This window comes from Sabethes cyaneus, chromosome 3, assembly GCF_943734655.1.
Source record: "Sabethes cyaneus chromosome 3, idSabCyanKW18_F2, whole genome shotgun sequence".
Lineage (NCBI taxonomy): Eukaryota > Metazoa > Arthropoda > Insecta > Diptera > Culicidae > Sabethes > Sabethes cyaneus.
In genome coordinates, this window is record NC_071355.1 from 249637678 (window position 1) to 249653419 (window position 15742).

General features: G+C 43.6%; 3 protein-coding genes across 4 annotated transcripts in view; 2 read left to right on the forward strand and 1 right to left on the reverse strand.

The window, feature by feature from the left end:
* LOC128744743 (tRNA-dihydrouridine(16/17) synthase [NAD(P)(+)]-like) overlaps positions 1 to 15742 on the forward strand; it is a 113037-nt gene that overhangs the window by 13881 nt on the left and 83414 nt on the right. The gene's annotated exons all lie outside the window — the stretch shown is intronic.
* On the forward strand, positions 3715 to 7338 carry LOC128744742 (uncharacterized). Its single transcript, XM_053841952.1, has one exon. It carries the CDS (start codon positions 4030 to 4032, stop codon positions 6892 to 6894), a length of 2865 nt encoding a protein of 954 aa, XP_053697927.1. The 5' UTR covers positions 3715 to 4029; the 3' UTR covers positions 6895 to 7338.
* On the reverse strand, positions 9108 to 13135 carry LOC128741063 (uncharacterized). Its single transcript, XM_053836639.1, has 3 exons — positions 9929 to 13135; positions 9296 to 9550; positions 9108 to 9248 (listed from the first exon to the last, which is right to left on the reverse strand). The coding sequence occupies exons 1-3, from the start codon at positions 13133 to 13135 to the stop codon at positions 9108 to 9110; spliced, it is 3603 nt and encodes a 1200-aa protein (XP_053692614.1).

The following is a 15742-nucleotide window of genomic DNA, read 5'->3' on the forward strand; positions in this document are numbered from 1 at the left end:
GCCATATTTATATTTGGCTTTCCACTCACTTTTGTCGTCTCTCTCTCTCTGTGAAGTGCCAAGTGAAATGTATTTTTTTCTTTTGCAGTGATTTTTTACTGATTTGCTTTGTCTGCACTACAGAAATATTACGGCTTATCTTCGAGGAATTTAGTTTGCTGATTTGGCCTCCCAAATATAATTAGGACGAAAAAGATAGGTATTAAAGATAAACAGAACAATTCAGCTTTGCCATTGTCCTTGCTTAAAACAACAACGGCCCATGTTGGGCTCACGGCATGGATTTATGAAGCAAAAAATAATTTTATTTTTAACACGTTGTCCATCAAAGTTGTTCCGATCCTACGTGTTGGAACTGGAAAAGGTATCTTCTCGCCATCGAACTCAGGTAAATACGCAGCGCCTCGAATCGTTTCGCTGTCTGAAGTGTCTACACCCTCCAATAGCTGTTTCCTTCCGCTGTGCTCTACCGTACTAGCTTTACTCACGAACCTGCTGGTTTATCACTAAAACGTGCGTGGATTGTGCAACAAAACCAACGACTTTTTCGTTATTCATTGAAACATGACATATCGATGGTGAACATGATCAACTTGCTTAGAGGCTCATTCGCGGCATTCCATTGTGGTTGGAATTAACGTACTGGTATTAAATCAATTATTGCGATTTCATTGAAGCCCCGCACTTCCATGGATTTCGCCCCATTTGCAACCTGAACAAATCTGTCGAGTTTTTTTTAAATTTCAGTGTTTTCTATCACACACTGTTGTTCAGCGACTACGACTACAATTAATGTAATGTGCTACAAAAACTACAAAATTGCCTGTAGGGTAGCCTCCTCGGATATATCCCTTCATTAGCATGGATTTGAAATCTGTTGCCACGAATTTGATTTGTTTTGTTTATGTACCCTGGAAGATGGTACGCAAGTGGATCTATGGTCTCTCTGGTTCTCTGCTGAAAATAGTTTTGGCTATTCTTTCATCGGGCATTCTGGCCACGTGCCCAGCCGCCGCAACCTGCTACATTGTACTCCCAGCGTACGTATATACATGCTGATAAATCGTATTTGATGCGCAAAATTGCCATATCCGTGCTATTTTGGAGGCGATATACGTGATAAACATATGCATTTCATCGATATAAGTAATTATATACGACAATATCCGATTAAGCCCGACCCGCTCTGTACTGCTATACGATTCTGTGCTAAATATCGTTTGTATGTCAGCTACTATCATTATATACGACTGAAAATCAACTCGGGTGGACTTTATTAAGCTTTAGTTACGATTCCGAATTTGTTATGACTTATTTACGATAATTTTCGGTTATTGATGTACGATTTGGTGCTAGCTAGGCTACTTTCACTGTATCAGCATATTTGTATTCTTGATACAGCTCGTGGTTCATGCGTCTGCGCCACACTCCATTTTACTTAATTTTAAATATTGATTCCTACGAAACCCTTGAATACTCGTCGATTTACTTCTTTTAGCAACCATAATTCATGTCCGTAAAAGGCCACCGGGAAGATTAGTATTCCATAGATGCCAGTTTTGTGCGTATTTGCAAACTACGGAATATCAGCTGGCTATCATTGTTAGGATCTGCAGACTAGTGAAGTCCTTCGTCGACGAGTACGAAGCTGGTTTTCGTGAGGGTCGCTCCAGGACGGATCAGATGTTTATCTTGCGGCAATTAGCAGACAAGTTCCGGGAGTACAAAACTTGCAGAATCATCATCTATTTGTAGACTTCAAAGCGGCAATCGATCTAGTCAAACGAAATAAGGCATGGTAGATGAACAAGTAACCAAACTTTCTCAACAATTCAGGAAAAGTATTAACTGGAAATAGTTTTTCATAAAATTTTCTACGATATGATGTAAGTGGAAAACTCTAAAGAAAATTCAGAGAATCTATTTTTTTTGCCCGTAACATAATTCAAAATATTTTAATCTTGTTCATCAATTCATAATCCTTTAGTGATAAAAAATTCACTAACTGTCGAGAGCTTTAAAATTATAGTATTATTTAGTAATGTTGATTTTATTCGACAGCCTAACAGCCTTTCCCAGCTTTGATTCGAACCTACTAAGACTGGCTTTGTTAAACCAACCAACCTTCCTCGGAACCAACTGAGAGAGCAGACATATACACATTTCCGAAAATTAAGCTTATTGGTATTTATGTACGATTCGTTCCGTGAGCCCTCAGTGCAAAACTCAGTTTTGCTTTGCCTTTGTTCGGCAGAAGAAACAACAAAGCGTGTAATCATCGAAAGGAATATTCCATAAAGTCACGTTTCACATAATAAAACTTAACTCAATCGTCACCAGGCGAAGCCTGCGTCGTCATGAGATCAATTCATTAGGCGTCCTATTTTGATGGCCTTTACTTTGTTGCATCAATATGGAAAAATAACTTATTCCTTTGTGGAGTGAAAATCCGGTTCCAACTGATAAGCAATCGTGAGGCGTTTTCCCCACCTTGTGAAAGCCACTCAGCGCAGCAGCGGAGGAAAATCCCGAACCACCCACCAGCACCGACCGACCACTCACTCACTCAAACATTCATTCACTCGATACCGTGCGTCGTTCAGTTATCCTGCCAGTGGCAGCCAACGCCGAGGCTCAGTCGTGTTTGAGTCTCGATCCGAAACGGTAACGTCAACACATCCGTCGATGGAACAGCAACCGCCGTCTAGTCTAGCTGTGTATAGACTTGCTTTATGTGATTAGGAGGAGGTGTTTGGAGTAAAAAAAACAACAAGGATCTAAAAATAACGCTCCTTGAACCCCTTTTTGTAGTGCTTTTTAGTGCTCTGTTTGTTTGTGGTGGTGCGGAAGGACACGTTAGCCAACCAAAAGCGACCCCCCGCCCCGCCCGGGGGAAAAGTGGTAGTGGAAGACTGCTGCGAGCGAGCACAGCACAATGCAAAGCGGAAAGTAATCGGGTCGGTCGGTCGGGTCGGTAGTCCTACGTCATACGCGCTGCTGCGCTCCAGCCGAGGTGCCGCAGTCTGTGCTGGATACGTTCGTTCGCCGATAGTTAGTTGAGGAATAGTTCCGTTACGAAAGACACCACACCGATGATAATGACGTAAGATGGGTGGATAATGATGGTGACAGTAGCAGCCTTTCGGAATACTTCTTTCGGAATTAGCAGCAATTAAATCAATCACAGAAGCAAACGAAAACAAAGTGCGAAAACGGTAGAATATGGCAATCGCGTGAAATGTTGTGGAAATAAAGTGTGCTTGCTCAACTTGTGCTCAACTCTGAAGATTGGCCAGTTCGTCGGATATTTTCTTATATAATGGAACCGACCAGTATTGTACGGCAGTATTTGTGCGGGTTTGAGTTCTCGCAGTGAAGCCAGCAGAGGCCAGCCAGCCAGCCAACCAACCGATGAACTCGGAACGTGACTGTGATTCGGATAATCGTGAGTGCAGCACCACCCGAAAGGATCAACACCGAGAACAAGAGGAGTTCGTTATGCAAACCGCCGCCGCCGCACCGGTATCTGTTGTGTACTGTGACGACGACTGACGACGACTATAATAAAGGCAACAGCAACAGCTAGGGAAAAAATGTGCCCACTGCGAAGATAATAGAGTGAGATAGAATGTTTGTATGCGCTCGGAATACGAAATGTGATATTGTAGAATAGGAAGCTTTGTTGAAATAGCGTCATAATCGAACATTGTTGATTGAATTCGCCCCGAAGTGCGACGATGGTGTCCTCCCTTCAGGTCTGAAATGTTTTTGGAATAGAGCACCGTACTTAGTGCAGTGTAAAACGATCCGTTACGCGTGGGTGTTGTGTTTGGTGTGAACAGTAATTGTATGTAATCGATAAAAGCTTGTGTGAGGCTAATCGGAGTCGGAGTGGAAAAACGCCGCACCAGTTGTGGATGTGTTGGTTGCGTGAGTTTCCACTGCGGATCGAGCGTTAAAGGATGCTAGGGCTATCGCTATCAGTAACGAAAGAGGCATCGGCAACCCATCGATCCTGGATTGAATATCATGCTCACAGAGCAACACCACCGACCGCAACAGCAGCTACCGAAACTCGAAGGAGGTGCCGTCAGAACAATACGCAAAACTCTTGCGAAACAAAGTCACAAGCTAACACGAAATCAGTTTTGCTCATCCCAAGATAATTTGGGTGCTTCCGAGTATCGGAAGGACCGCAGGGTGCATGGACTGCAGCTTCCGTTGCATCCTCTCCAGCTAGTTGGGTGGTTTGCGTTGATTGTTTTCGGTTATTCCACCTTTGTTGTGTTGATTCCAGCGCTGAAACCGTCGGTGCAGGAGCCGCTGTACTATCTATTGGCAACGCTCTATCTGCTTCATCTGGTATCGCATCTGGCAGCACTGCTTCTTGATCCTGCCGACGTCGAGCTTCGTCGCAAGAGTACCCGAACGGTCGTGCCCGAGTTCGACCGCAGTAAGCATTCGCACGTGATTGAGGACGGACGGTGTCATTTGTGCAACATCAAAACCAGCAGCCACCGGACTAAACATTGCAGTGTCTGTAACAAGTGTGTCGGAACGTTCGATCATCACTGCAAATGGTTAAATCACTGTGTTGGTGGTCGGAATTATGTGGCTTTCCTTATGTGTGTGGTGAGCGCTGTTATTGCAGCTTTGGTCATTCTGGCCGCCGCTGTTGTCGAGATCGTCCTGTATCACGTACAACCTGAATGGCTGAATCCCGCCTGGTTTGGCTTTACCAGCGAAAGCAGCACCATCTGCGCTAATGTCGAACCTTCGGTGGTCGTGGTCGATCAGCCAAACATCGACTTTAAAAACGACACTCTTGCAAGCACTTCACTTCCAGTTCTGCTGGACAACATCACCAGCTCCGCTCAGGATTTACTGTTTAATCAAACCATTTTTACCGATCTAATCGAAAATGTCACAGAAGCCGAAAGCACGGTCACGCAAAAACCCGAACAATCCACCGGAATCAGTACGAATAACACCATATTCCTTGCGCTGATTGGATTTCTCGGAATACTGGCCGCCATAGCGGCTGGTTTACTGCTGCATCTGTGCTTTTTCCACATCTACATTTCGTTTCTCGGCCTAACAACGTACGAATACATTCGCAACAATCGCCAGCATTTGATGACCAACAGCACTGCGACCGCTCAGAACATCCGCAATTTAGCAAATGGTCCTTCGACTACGACCTCTACCACAGCCACCGGCTCGAAGCTGTCCGTGCTCACAAACTGTTCCAACGCTAATCATACCATACCGGAAATCTACATTTGCTCCTCGATAAACCCGACAACGGTTCTGCCGGTGTCCGGCGCCCTGAACGATCTAAACCGACAGCGACCTCGTACTTTGCATTGCTGTGATAACTCGAAAGAATGCACTAACAATATCACTTCGGCAGGGCTTCGAAATCTGGATGCGGTATCGTTATCAACCGTAGCCACCAGCGCGTCAACCACACACCAGAAAGCAGCCTTCTATCTGTGTTCTACGCTCGAAGAGCGAAACGTTGCCGAAGTCAAGGGACATCCGCGGGAGAAGTGTGAGTCTCGGACATTTCACTGCTGTTCGCAGTTCAAACAGACCATCAATGGGGACGATTTTGAAACCACAACCACGTCGGAATCGTACGTACAATTCACCGAGCAGTGTACGTTCTGCAGCTTCAAGGTCAAACCTACCAGAAGAACTCTGGATAAGAACGATCAAATTGCCACTCTGCAGGAGAAGCGCTGTTGCGCGAAATCTCTAACGAAGCATCATCGCTGGAAAAGAAAATGGAACTGTTGCTCCAACGTTCCTGACAGTCCCGATGTTCCGGGCGATCCGTTGCGTTCCATATCGGCTGTAGTTCAGCGTAAACAGCAGCAAAATTCGGAAGCTTCACTTCCCACAATTACCAATGTAACCGAGCATAATCATCTACAACAACAACAACAACAGCAGCAGCAACAGTTAAATCGCAATGAACTGACAAATAATGAAAATCGTGCCAATAACAATAGAAATAATTGTGTTAGCAACAATAATTGTAGCGCCACCAGTACCGGTACCGGAAGTGAGTATTTCGATAATCTAACGTCGGTCGGCGAGCACAACGTCATGAACAACAACATCACCACCTACAACAACAGTACCAGTTCGGCTAGCAACGGCAATAACAACCGTATCCTTAACGACGCCAATGGCAACGACGTCACACTGATATCAAGCAGCAATTCACCGGTGCCGAAACGACCGCGGGCACGTTTGGTACGTCCCTGGCCAGTTGTGCGGCTTCGCCACATGATGCGAATGATCGATCGCTACCGGCGGCCTCGCTGTCGGCCATCGGCCCCACTGCCTGCCGGAGGCAGCATCAAACAGAACCAAGTTCGGCCTCTCTCAACCAGCGAGTGTTCCACCACGGTCATTGCTTGCGGCCCCGGATCCCCCTCCATTCTCAACCACGGAGTCCTTCTTCCGACTTCGGTGATCCGAACTACGGAAGCCCCACTAACGATGCCGGTATTACCCCCGCCAACGCGACGTAAGCTCAAGAATACCACCGAAGACATGCAGGAGCTCGTTGATACGCTCAACTTTGTCCAGCATCAGCAGCAACAGCAGCAGCAGCAGTCCAATACTCAGAATCTACAGCCGTCGACGGTTCGGATACCGGTCCATCCGTCGTACCGCCGCAGCCGGCGAAAGAATGTTATACGTAACCGCAGCCCTACGCTGTCACCGATCCACGAGTCCGGTCTATCGAATCCGACCTCGCCCCAGCCGTGCCGGCACTCGTGCTCCGCCAGTATATCGTCGCTGACCTCCGGTGCGGCGACCAACGTGTGCGGGTCCGGTAGCGTTCCGGCAACCTACTCTGTAGATAGATCTCCTTGATTACGATTACCTTGTGCTCTGATAGTGTGTATTTACGATTGGTTTTTCTTCCGACTTTGAAGTACTCGCTGTGTAACTACTTGATGGATGCTACTTTCTTCTAGTTTTCTCTCTCTCTCACTTTCTCTTCCGATCAAACAATTGTGGTTCGAAAAATAAACGGTTGAAACCGCGTTGTAAGTTTTGTAGCTAAAACAATAATGAAAATATAATGTGAAACATTTGTGAGACAACGAAATTAAAAGAATTTTTAAGTACATTCCACGGTGCAGTAAATAAAGAAGAAGAAAAAAAGATGTGCAAATTGTTTACCTACTTTTTGGAAGAGCGAGTATTTTTGGTAACGACGATGTCTAAATTAGTGTTAGTTAAATTTTTATTGTGACTGTGAGACACAACAACAACAACAAGAAAAGCCATTGAGGATTTAAAAAAAAGTGAAAAATCGTCCTATATATTATTATTATGATTATTATAGGTATATTTGTTTTATAACGCCAGGAGAAGAGTTTTAAAAAAAGAATATGTATAGAAAATAAAAAATATTTGTTTCGAGAAGAAACGGAAACATTACATTCTGTTGCCGGGCAATGATGATTTCCTTTGAAAATTGCATGACGATGCGGTGCGGGGCCTTCTTCCGCTTGTCTGTGCGCGCTGTGAGCTGCTTCCTGTTTGGCGGGCTCAACGAGCAAGTGGACTGTATAAAGTCTTCGGGTATCGCTACAGCTTTCGGACAAAAACCAAAACACGTCCGACTCCTTGTAGCGTTAACAATACGTATGAATTTTATTCGACAGAATTTAATAAATCAAAGAAGAGGAATACATGTGTTAGTAAGACAGTATTATTCATATAAAAGGTAAGAAATAGGTATGCTCAAATTATGATCAACATTCTCCCGGCGTTGAAACTCGTTTCAATTTTCGTTGTCCATGTCCAACGGAAGTAGACATATCTCTGTAACTGCTCGCTTACATTCTCCTTTGGATGTCCTTAACGAGACGACCCGTGTCACACCATCAGACCCTGGGTGTAACGCGGTTATTCTACCAAGTTGCCAGTTCATCGGTGGGGCATTCTGATCCACGACAAGAACAAGCGCGCCCAAAGTAATACTCTTATGTTTGAGCCATTTCGATCGATTTTGCAGTTCAGGCAAACACTCTGCTGTCCAGCGCCTCCAGAAATGCTGGAACATAGTTTGAACTAATTGCCAGCGAGATAGTGTTGATTCACGTAGGTTCAAGTACGAAGGCTCAATAACGGCTTGCATTTCTCTTCCAATTAGGAAATGCGCTGGGGTGATTACTGTTAAGTCACTGGGGTCATCCGAACAGGGCGCAAGCGGTCGTGAGTTGAGAACAGCTTCAACCTGTGTGAGGGTGGTGTACAATTCCTCGTAAGACAGCTTTCTATCTCCGATAATTCTTGTAAGATGATGCTTGACTTGTTTCACGCCTGCCTCCCAAATCCCCCCGAAGTGAGGGCTCCGTGGTGGTATAAATGACCATTCAAATCCCTGTCTAGAACAAAACGTCTTGATTTTATTCATCTCCACCTGGTTGTTGAACATTTCTGCCAGTCTCGCCAGTTCATTTTGAGCGCCAACAAAATTAGTGGCGTTATCGGAGAACATTTTGCTCGGGAATCCTCGTCTACAGGTGAACCGCCGAAGAGCAGCCAAAAACGCGTCGGTCGTCAAATCAGAGACTAATTCGATATGTATGGCACGGGTGAGCATACACACAAACAGACAGACATATGATTTCGTGATTAAAGGCTTCCGTCCGGTCGAGTTAGATTTGAGTAGAAACGGTCCTGCGAAGTCAACACCGGTGTTCGCAAACGTAGGTGCTGGCTGTACACGATACGAAGGTAGATCGCCCATCAGTTGTACTGTTCTTATCGGATTAGCCTTGAAACATTTAGTGCAATTTCGTATAATTTTTCGAATGGTTGTTTTTACATTTAACGGCCAGAACCGTTGCCGAATTATTGCAAGAAGCCCCTTTTGTCCTATATGGAGGTTTATAAGATGCTGGTTTCTCACTAGTGCTTCTGTGAATGGATGCTTTGCTGGAAGCAACATTTGATGACGACTATCGTATGGAATAAATGCGTGCTTGATTCGTCCGCCTACTCTTAAGATTCCGTCCATGGGATCTATAAACGCCTTAAGACCACATAGTCTATGCTTGACCTTGCAGCCCTTATTCAAAGCTTGAATCTCTGGTTGAAATGTCTCTTGCTGAATCAATCGCACTATCAACCGCAAGGCTTGCGCTCGTTCGGATGATGTAGGCGTTCCCTTCAACATCGTAGTCCGTTTCGTTAATATATAATTGGCGAACCTAACGACGTAGGCCATAGAATTCAGAATTTTATCGTAGCTACTTACAGTCTCAAAAATCTGCAGTCGGTTCCTAGTTACATTCGCGATTGGTAGGCTAACCCCGAAACGCATTTCCGGTAAGTCTTCATCGGGAATTTCAGGTTCTTCGCTGAGGCCGATAGGTGTCGTGGTTAGCATCGGTGGCCCCTTCCACCAAACATCGTTCTTGTGTAAATCCCGAGGGCGCTGGCCGCGCGATATGAAATCAGCAGGATTTTCATTTGTCGGAATGTGATGCCATTCAAAATTGCCAGTAAGTCTCTGTATTTCAGCAACTCTATTAGACACATAAACTTGTAGACTCTGCGGAGACCTTTTAATCCAGCAGTAAACAATTTTCGAATCAGTCCACAGGTCTACAGAAGCAAAGTTTAAATTAAACGAACGTAAGACCTTATCGATAAGCCGTGAAAGTAGTACAGCCGCCAATAACTCCGCACGAGGGGTGGTTATAGCCTTAGACTTGTCAGATTTTTTGGGAAGAATTCTTGATTTGCTTGAAATCAGATGCATTGTTGCTGGTGCGTCAGGATAAACAACGCGGGAATACACGCACGCCCCATATGCTTGGTCTGAGGCGTCAGAGAAGCCATGTAATTCTACCGCCATAGCTCTTTCGGAGGAAATGTATCTCGGTACTCTCAGTTCGCTTAATTGCACCAGCTCATTCCGGAACGATCGCCATACTTGAAGTAAATCTTGCGGAACGGGGTCGTCCCAGTCCGTCTGCAGCATAGAAACTTCTCGTAGTATTAGCTTTGCTGTCGTGATTACGGGTCCGATTAGTCCCAGAGGATCAAATATTTTAGCCACTTCGCTCAAGATTTTTCTCTTCGTGATGGCACCCGAATCACCTTCTGCGACGTTGAAAGAAAACCAGTCTTCTATCGGGTTCCATACTACCCCCAAAGTTTTGACAACTGCACGCGGATTGTCTTCAGCAATTTCAAAGCTCACTCCTCGAAGTTCTTCAGGAACATTATTTATCAACTCTACAACATTCGAACACCACTTGTGCGAACCGAAACAGCCCTTGGCGAGGAGTATTTCAACATCGTGTTGCAACTTACAAGCGTCTGGCAATGTATAAGCTCCCGTCAAAATATCATCCATATATGCTCCCTCTTTGATGGCATACGCAGCTTCTGGAAGTTCGTTTCGGTGATCTTCAGCCAATTGATTCAGGGCCATCGTTGCCTGGAAGGGAGATGTGGCTAAGCCGTAGGTCACAGTTTGAAGCTCCCACGCCGTCACTGGTTCATTTTGATGTTTCCTAAAGAGTATGCGTTGGTATTTTCTATCGGGCGACAGTACACCGATTTGTCGAAACATCATCGGTATGTCAACTATAAAAACAAACGGAAATCCTCGGAAGTCCATCAAAATCGAAGCCAAATCACGCTGAACTACTGGTCCCACTTCTAAAGTGTCGTTGATGGATACTCCAGTTGAGCTCTTTGCAGATCCGTCAAATACGACTCTTAACTTGGTAGTCGTATTCGTCGGCTTCAATACGCCGTGATGCGGTAGATAGAAAACAGATCCTGGGTCCTCTTTTTCGTCGATCTCAATTGGCTTCATATGGCCAAGCCGTTCATAATCATTCATAAAATCTATGTACAGTTGTTTCAATTCCGGTTGCCTATTGAGCCGCCGCTCCAAGTTCAAAAATCGTCGAGTTGCTGTTTGTCGAGAGTCTCCTAATTCATTTTTCCGTTCATTGAAGAGGTGTCGGACGAAGTATCTACCATCTTTATCACGCACATGAGTCTCTTTAAAATGATTCAAGCAATCTTCACTGTCTCGTGTCGAAGTATGTATTTCATCACACGCTTCTAGACTGTAAAAACGTTTCAATAAATCCTCAAGGCGCTCTTCACAAACAACCTGGCAAAGGGAGCGAGCAATGACTGGAAACCCTTCAGCAAGAACTCCTCCGGCTATCCATCCAAATTCCGTTTTTGTTAGTACAGGCAGATTGTCACCGAGATGCATTCGATCACCTTTCACAACGTCCCAAAAGATTTCGGCACCGATCAACATATCGATGCGTCCTCGTTTGTTGAATGCTGGATCAGCCCACTCGATTCCCTTAGGAACTGGCCAGTCAGAAATATCGAAGGAATTTGCAGGCACGGCACCGGTAATTCGCGGGGTAATCAAAAAATTTAATTCTGCTTTAAATTCTCCACAGCGAGATTTTACTGTAGCTCGAATCATTTTCCTAAGGCGAGTTTTTGAACCGTTCACACCGCTAACCAAATAATTGACCGATTCCTTTCGTTGTGGTAGTAAATTCGCCAATCGTTCTGTAACGAAATTCATTTGCGACGCCGAATCAAGCAGCATACGACACGGAAAAAGTGCACTACTATCGCTATGAACCATCACTACGACAGTCGAAAGAACTATCTGTTTTAAATCGTCGGCTGCACTGATACACAAAGTGGAGACTGATTGTGGTGTGAGAGTTTCGATATTCTTATTGGAATTCTTCACTGTTTGCGATTCATTGTCCTTAGCTGCTGCAGACTCTACCGGTGCCGGTTTTGACGAACTGTCGCAATGCAGCATTGTGTGATGCCGCTTCCCACAATCGCGACAATTACGAGTTGATGTGCACCCGTTTGTACGATGGCCTTTTTGCAGGCAGTTAAAGCAACTTCCCCACTTTCTCAAAGCACTGTATTTATCACTTAAACTCAGCAACTTGAATTGATCACACTTCCAAAGTTCATGGTGTTCTTTACACATAATGCAGTTATGTTCATTTTTGTGTTCGTTCGTAGCCATCAGTGAGTGGCCTTTGTTCATTGGTTTCACTTTAACACTTTCAGTTACGGGCTTCACGTTTATGTCTATTTTCTCCATTATTCTACACTGCTCTTGCAGGAACTCGATGGTTGCTCCATAGTTCGGATATACACCCTTTTTCTGGCGGCTTTCCCACGCCATCCGTGTGGTTTTGTCCAATTTCGAAGTGATCTGGTTCAACAAAATTTGCTCTCCAAGCCCGTCGATTGGCAACGACAAATTCTTGAGTGCCTCGACATTTTTGGTGCAGGTATCTACAAGCCGTCTCAAACTTAGAGAGTTCTCCTTGGTCACCTTTGGAAGGCTGTTCAATGCGTCAATATGCTTGTCCATGATAAGACGTCTGTCTTCGTATCTGTCGGTAAGAAACCGCCACGCAGCTTCATAGTCGTTGCTATTAACGATATCCTGATCAATTATCCCAGAGGCTGACCCAACGAGTGCGTTACGCAAGTGAAAAAGCTTTATTGCTGGGTCTTCTTGTTGATAACGGTTCATTATAGTGGTGAACATAGACTTGAATGAGTACCACTTCTCATAAGAACCGTCGAACGTTGGGAGGGGTGCATGGAGTGGAGGCAAAAACAGCTGCGCTGGGGCAGAAACTGTTGGACCGACTATCGGTAGCAATGGCTTAATTGCACCAGTAGTTGCAACTTCCAACAGCTCGTTCAATCGAATAATCAGATTATTGTGTAATTCCTCGAAATCAATATATAGATCTTCTTGTTCGGCTCTTCGTTCATCAGAAAGGGGTAGCGCGTAGATCTTGTTTTGCAGTTCGTTAAATTCGTCGTAGCATGTTTCCACTGTCTTCAAGTTCAACCGGAGAAAGTGTACATTACCGATATTCTTATTAGGCTCATCATCACCTAGCACTAATCCATTTCTCACACGTGTTAGTTTCGCCCTTACTGCCCCTCTCTGATGAACCAACACTTTGAACTTTTCTTCCATATGCTTTGTTTCTTCTCTCTTCTTCTGTATGATCTTCTGCTCTTCGACTGTATTTCCTTTCGGTGTGTCAACCATCATGACAACCACTCTGCAGTTCACACAGACAACTGTAGCGCGTCACAGAGATTTCACTTTCCGAGAGTATCGATGTCGATCTTTCTAGAACGAGCAAGCCGTGCGAAGATGGCAGCCAACTTGCCGTTACACTCAACCGAACCGCGACGGATGAATGCTCGAACACTTTTCGCGAAAATGCTGTCGTTTTCGTAACAGCAATTTACATCACTGTTTTACTATTTTATTTTTCGAAAATCCGGCTCGATGGGCCACAATGGCGGGCTCAACGAGCAAGTGGACTGTATAAAGTCTTCGGGTATCGCTACAGCTTTCGGACAAAAACCAAAACACGTCCGACTCCTTGTAGCGTTAACAATACGTATGAATTTTATTCGACAGAATTTAATAAATCAAAGAAGAGGAATACATGTGTTAGTAAGACAGTATTATTCATATAAAAGGTAAGAAATAGGTATGCTCAAATTATGATCAACACTGTTCTTGCCGGCCGATTATTGTTACTGTTATTATTTCTCCACACGGTCAGCAGTGAGTGAGTGGTGAGGTGGTTCGCGTTGTTGCAAATGGAAGAGAATGATAAAATGGGTGCAATTTGTCTATTTTATTTTTTTCTACTGGAACGAGCCACGACGACGATGGAGGAGAGTGCGGTTTGAAGTTTGTGGGATGTTGTGGGGGAAATTAATGGTGTTGCCCAGCTCATATTTTCCAACAAATAATATCGAGACGGATTTTCAAACGAAGGCTTCGTTCGTTCGAAGGCAGTTGATGTTAGCGACATGATTACTGCTGCAACAGTTGCAGTTGAAAATTTTCATTTTAAACAAAAGAGATCATAATCTTAAAATACATGTGCTTTTTTGGTAATCTAATTATGTTTTTAACGTTTAGTTCAGGGATTGTTTATTTAAATTACTTTAAACAACGCATTTTTTTAGGTTACTGTATTTCAGAGCCCAGTAAAGGGTGATTTTTTGAGAAGCTGGTTTGCTGGTTGATGAACGCTTCATGAACAGATGAAAGCTTTTACGTAATCTAACAAGATTAGTAATTTTAAATCGCCTCCAAACCGTGGTTCAAAACATGAAAATAATTGCTCACCAAATTTGTATTTCATTTGTTCAATCGTTTCGAATGCTGTGTGGCATGCAGCGCCGTTATGTTGAAACTACATATCGACAGCATCCAATGTTTGTATTTAGGATAACAAAAATCTATAATGTTCGACCGATAGCGTCCCATTGGCAGTTTTAATATATGCGGACCAATGATTCTGTCAAGTTTTAAACCGCACAAAACAGTGTCTTTGCTGAATGCGTTGGCTGTTCTAATATTTTCTGTAGCCATATTTTCGTCACATCAAATGCGACAATTTTGCTTATTCTTTTGGTATCCAATTGTGTTGCCGAGCACAATTTTTCGGTAAAAAAGCAGATCCTCTTTAAGTTTACCTTAAGTTTACCCCACCACAACCCACCCACCAAATTCAGCTTCGATTTTTGAATGGGCTGTATTTGGTACGGTTTTGGGCCAATTTCCTGACGTAAAATCTTTAATGGAAAGCCAATAGCTAATTGATTTTATACAAAAAATTTTGATTTATGGGGGAGAGGGTAATGACCAAAACTTTAAAAAATATTTTCAATGGCCTAACAACAATGCAAGCTATCATCTAAGTTTTATCACCTGAAAATTAAAATTCGATGTGCAGGAAAAAACGAACATGAAAATTCACGTATGGTAAAACCTAGCATTTTCGACCTTTTTTTAAATTTTCCACCACCGTAGAACATTTTGTGAAAATTTTTCCAGATAACCTTTTGATGAAAACATTAGCTTACATTTTCATAAAAAAACTCATTTGACTAAAATGAAATTTGTTTGTCATAGTAGGATTTATTGGTTCCAGCTGCTACTTCAATCGATCTGGAGTCCCCCAAGGCAGCAAGTTTGGCCAGCTTCCTTTTTCGATAAACGGAGTTTCGGTTTTACTGGCGCTTGGCATTCGATTGTTTTTTAACAAGCATAGCATAGCATAATCAAGCTATATTTCGTAGATTGCAGAGTAATGCCGTTCAATTCCTACTCTTCCTGCTTCAGTTAAGGTTGAGGTTAAGGTTAAGCCTGAGAGTCATTATTGTTGGCCACGCTCATGTTTACCGCAGAAAAAGTGGAAAAGAAGTGGTGATGATGTTGTATTTAGTTTTGCGGAAGGCTTCCGATTCCTCATCATACCTGATTCGGACCTGATACCGATTCAGCGACTCTTCAATAAATACTATAGATTTGGCAAAAGGTTAGGTATCAGTCAGGATTTTCCTCAAATAAGTGATGCGTTTGTATCTTTTGAAATAATGGATAAACAACTGAAAACGCTTTTGTGAACGTCTTAGTGAAATACGAAAATTAAATTAAAGAGAAAAATTTTAAGAATAAAAAGAGTGCCAATCCACAATAAACTCCGGCTATATATTTCTCAATCACGGTTTTTAACAGCTCTTCTAAATTGAGGAACCTTACTTAACCTTCGCTTGGCTTTCGACTATTTTTTAGTCACGATACTAAAATCTTTCAATAGTATCACATGTCAAAGCGATTTTATGG

Bases quoted from the DNA above. Each gene is read 5' to 3' on its own strand.
- LOC128744742 (XM_053841952.1), top strand. From the start codon at position 4,030: ATGCTCACAGAGCAACACCACCGACCGCAACAGCAGCTACCGAAACTC.
- LOC128741063 (XM_053836639.1), bottom strand. From the start codon at position 13,135: ATGGTTGACACACCGAAAGGAAATACAGTCGAAGAGCAGAAGATCATA. The intron at 9,551-9,928 runs GTACCGAGATAC...GCTGAAATACAG, and splicing joins TGCAATTAAGCGAACTGAGA to AGACTTACTGGCAATTTTGA. The intron at 9,249-9,295 runs GTAAGTAGCTAC...CTACGTCGTTAG, and splicing joins GACTGCAGATTTTTGAGACT to GTTCGCCAATTATATATTAA.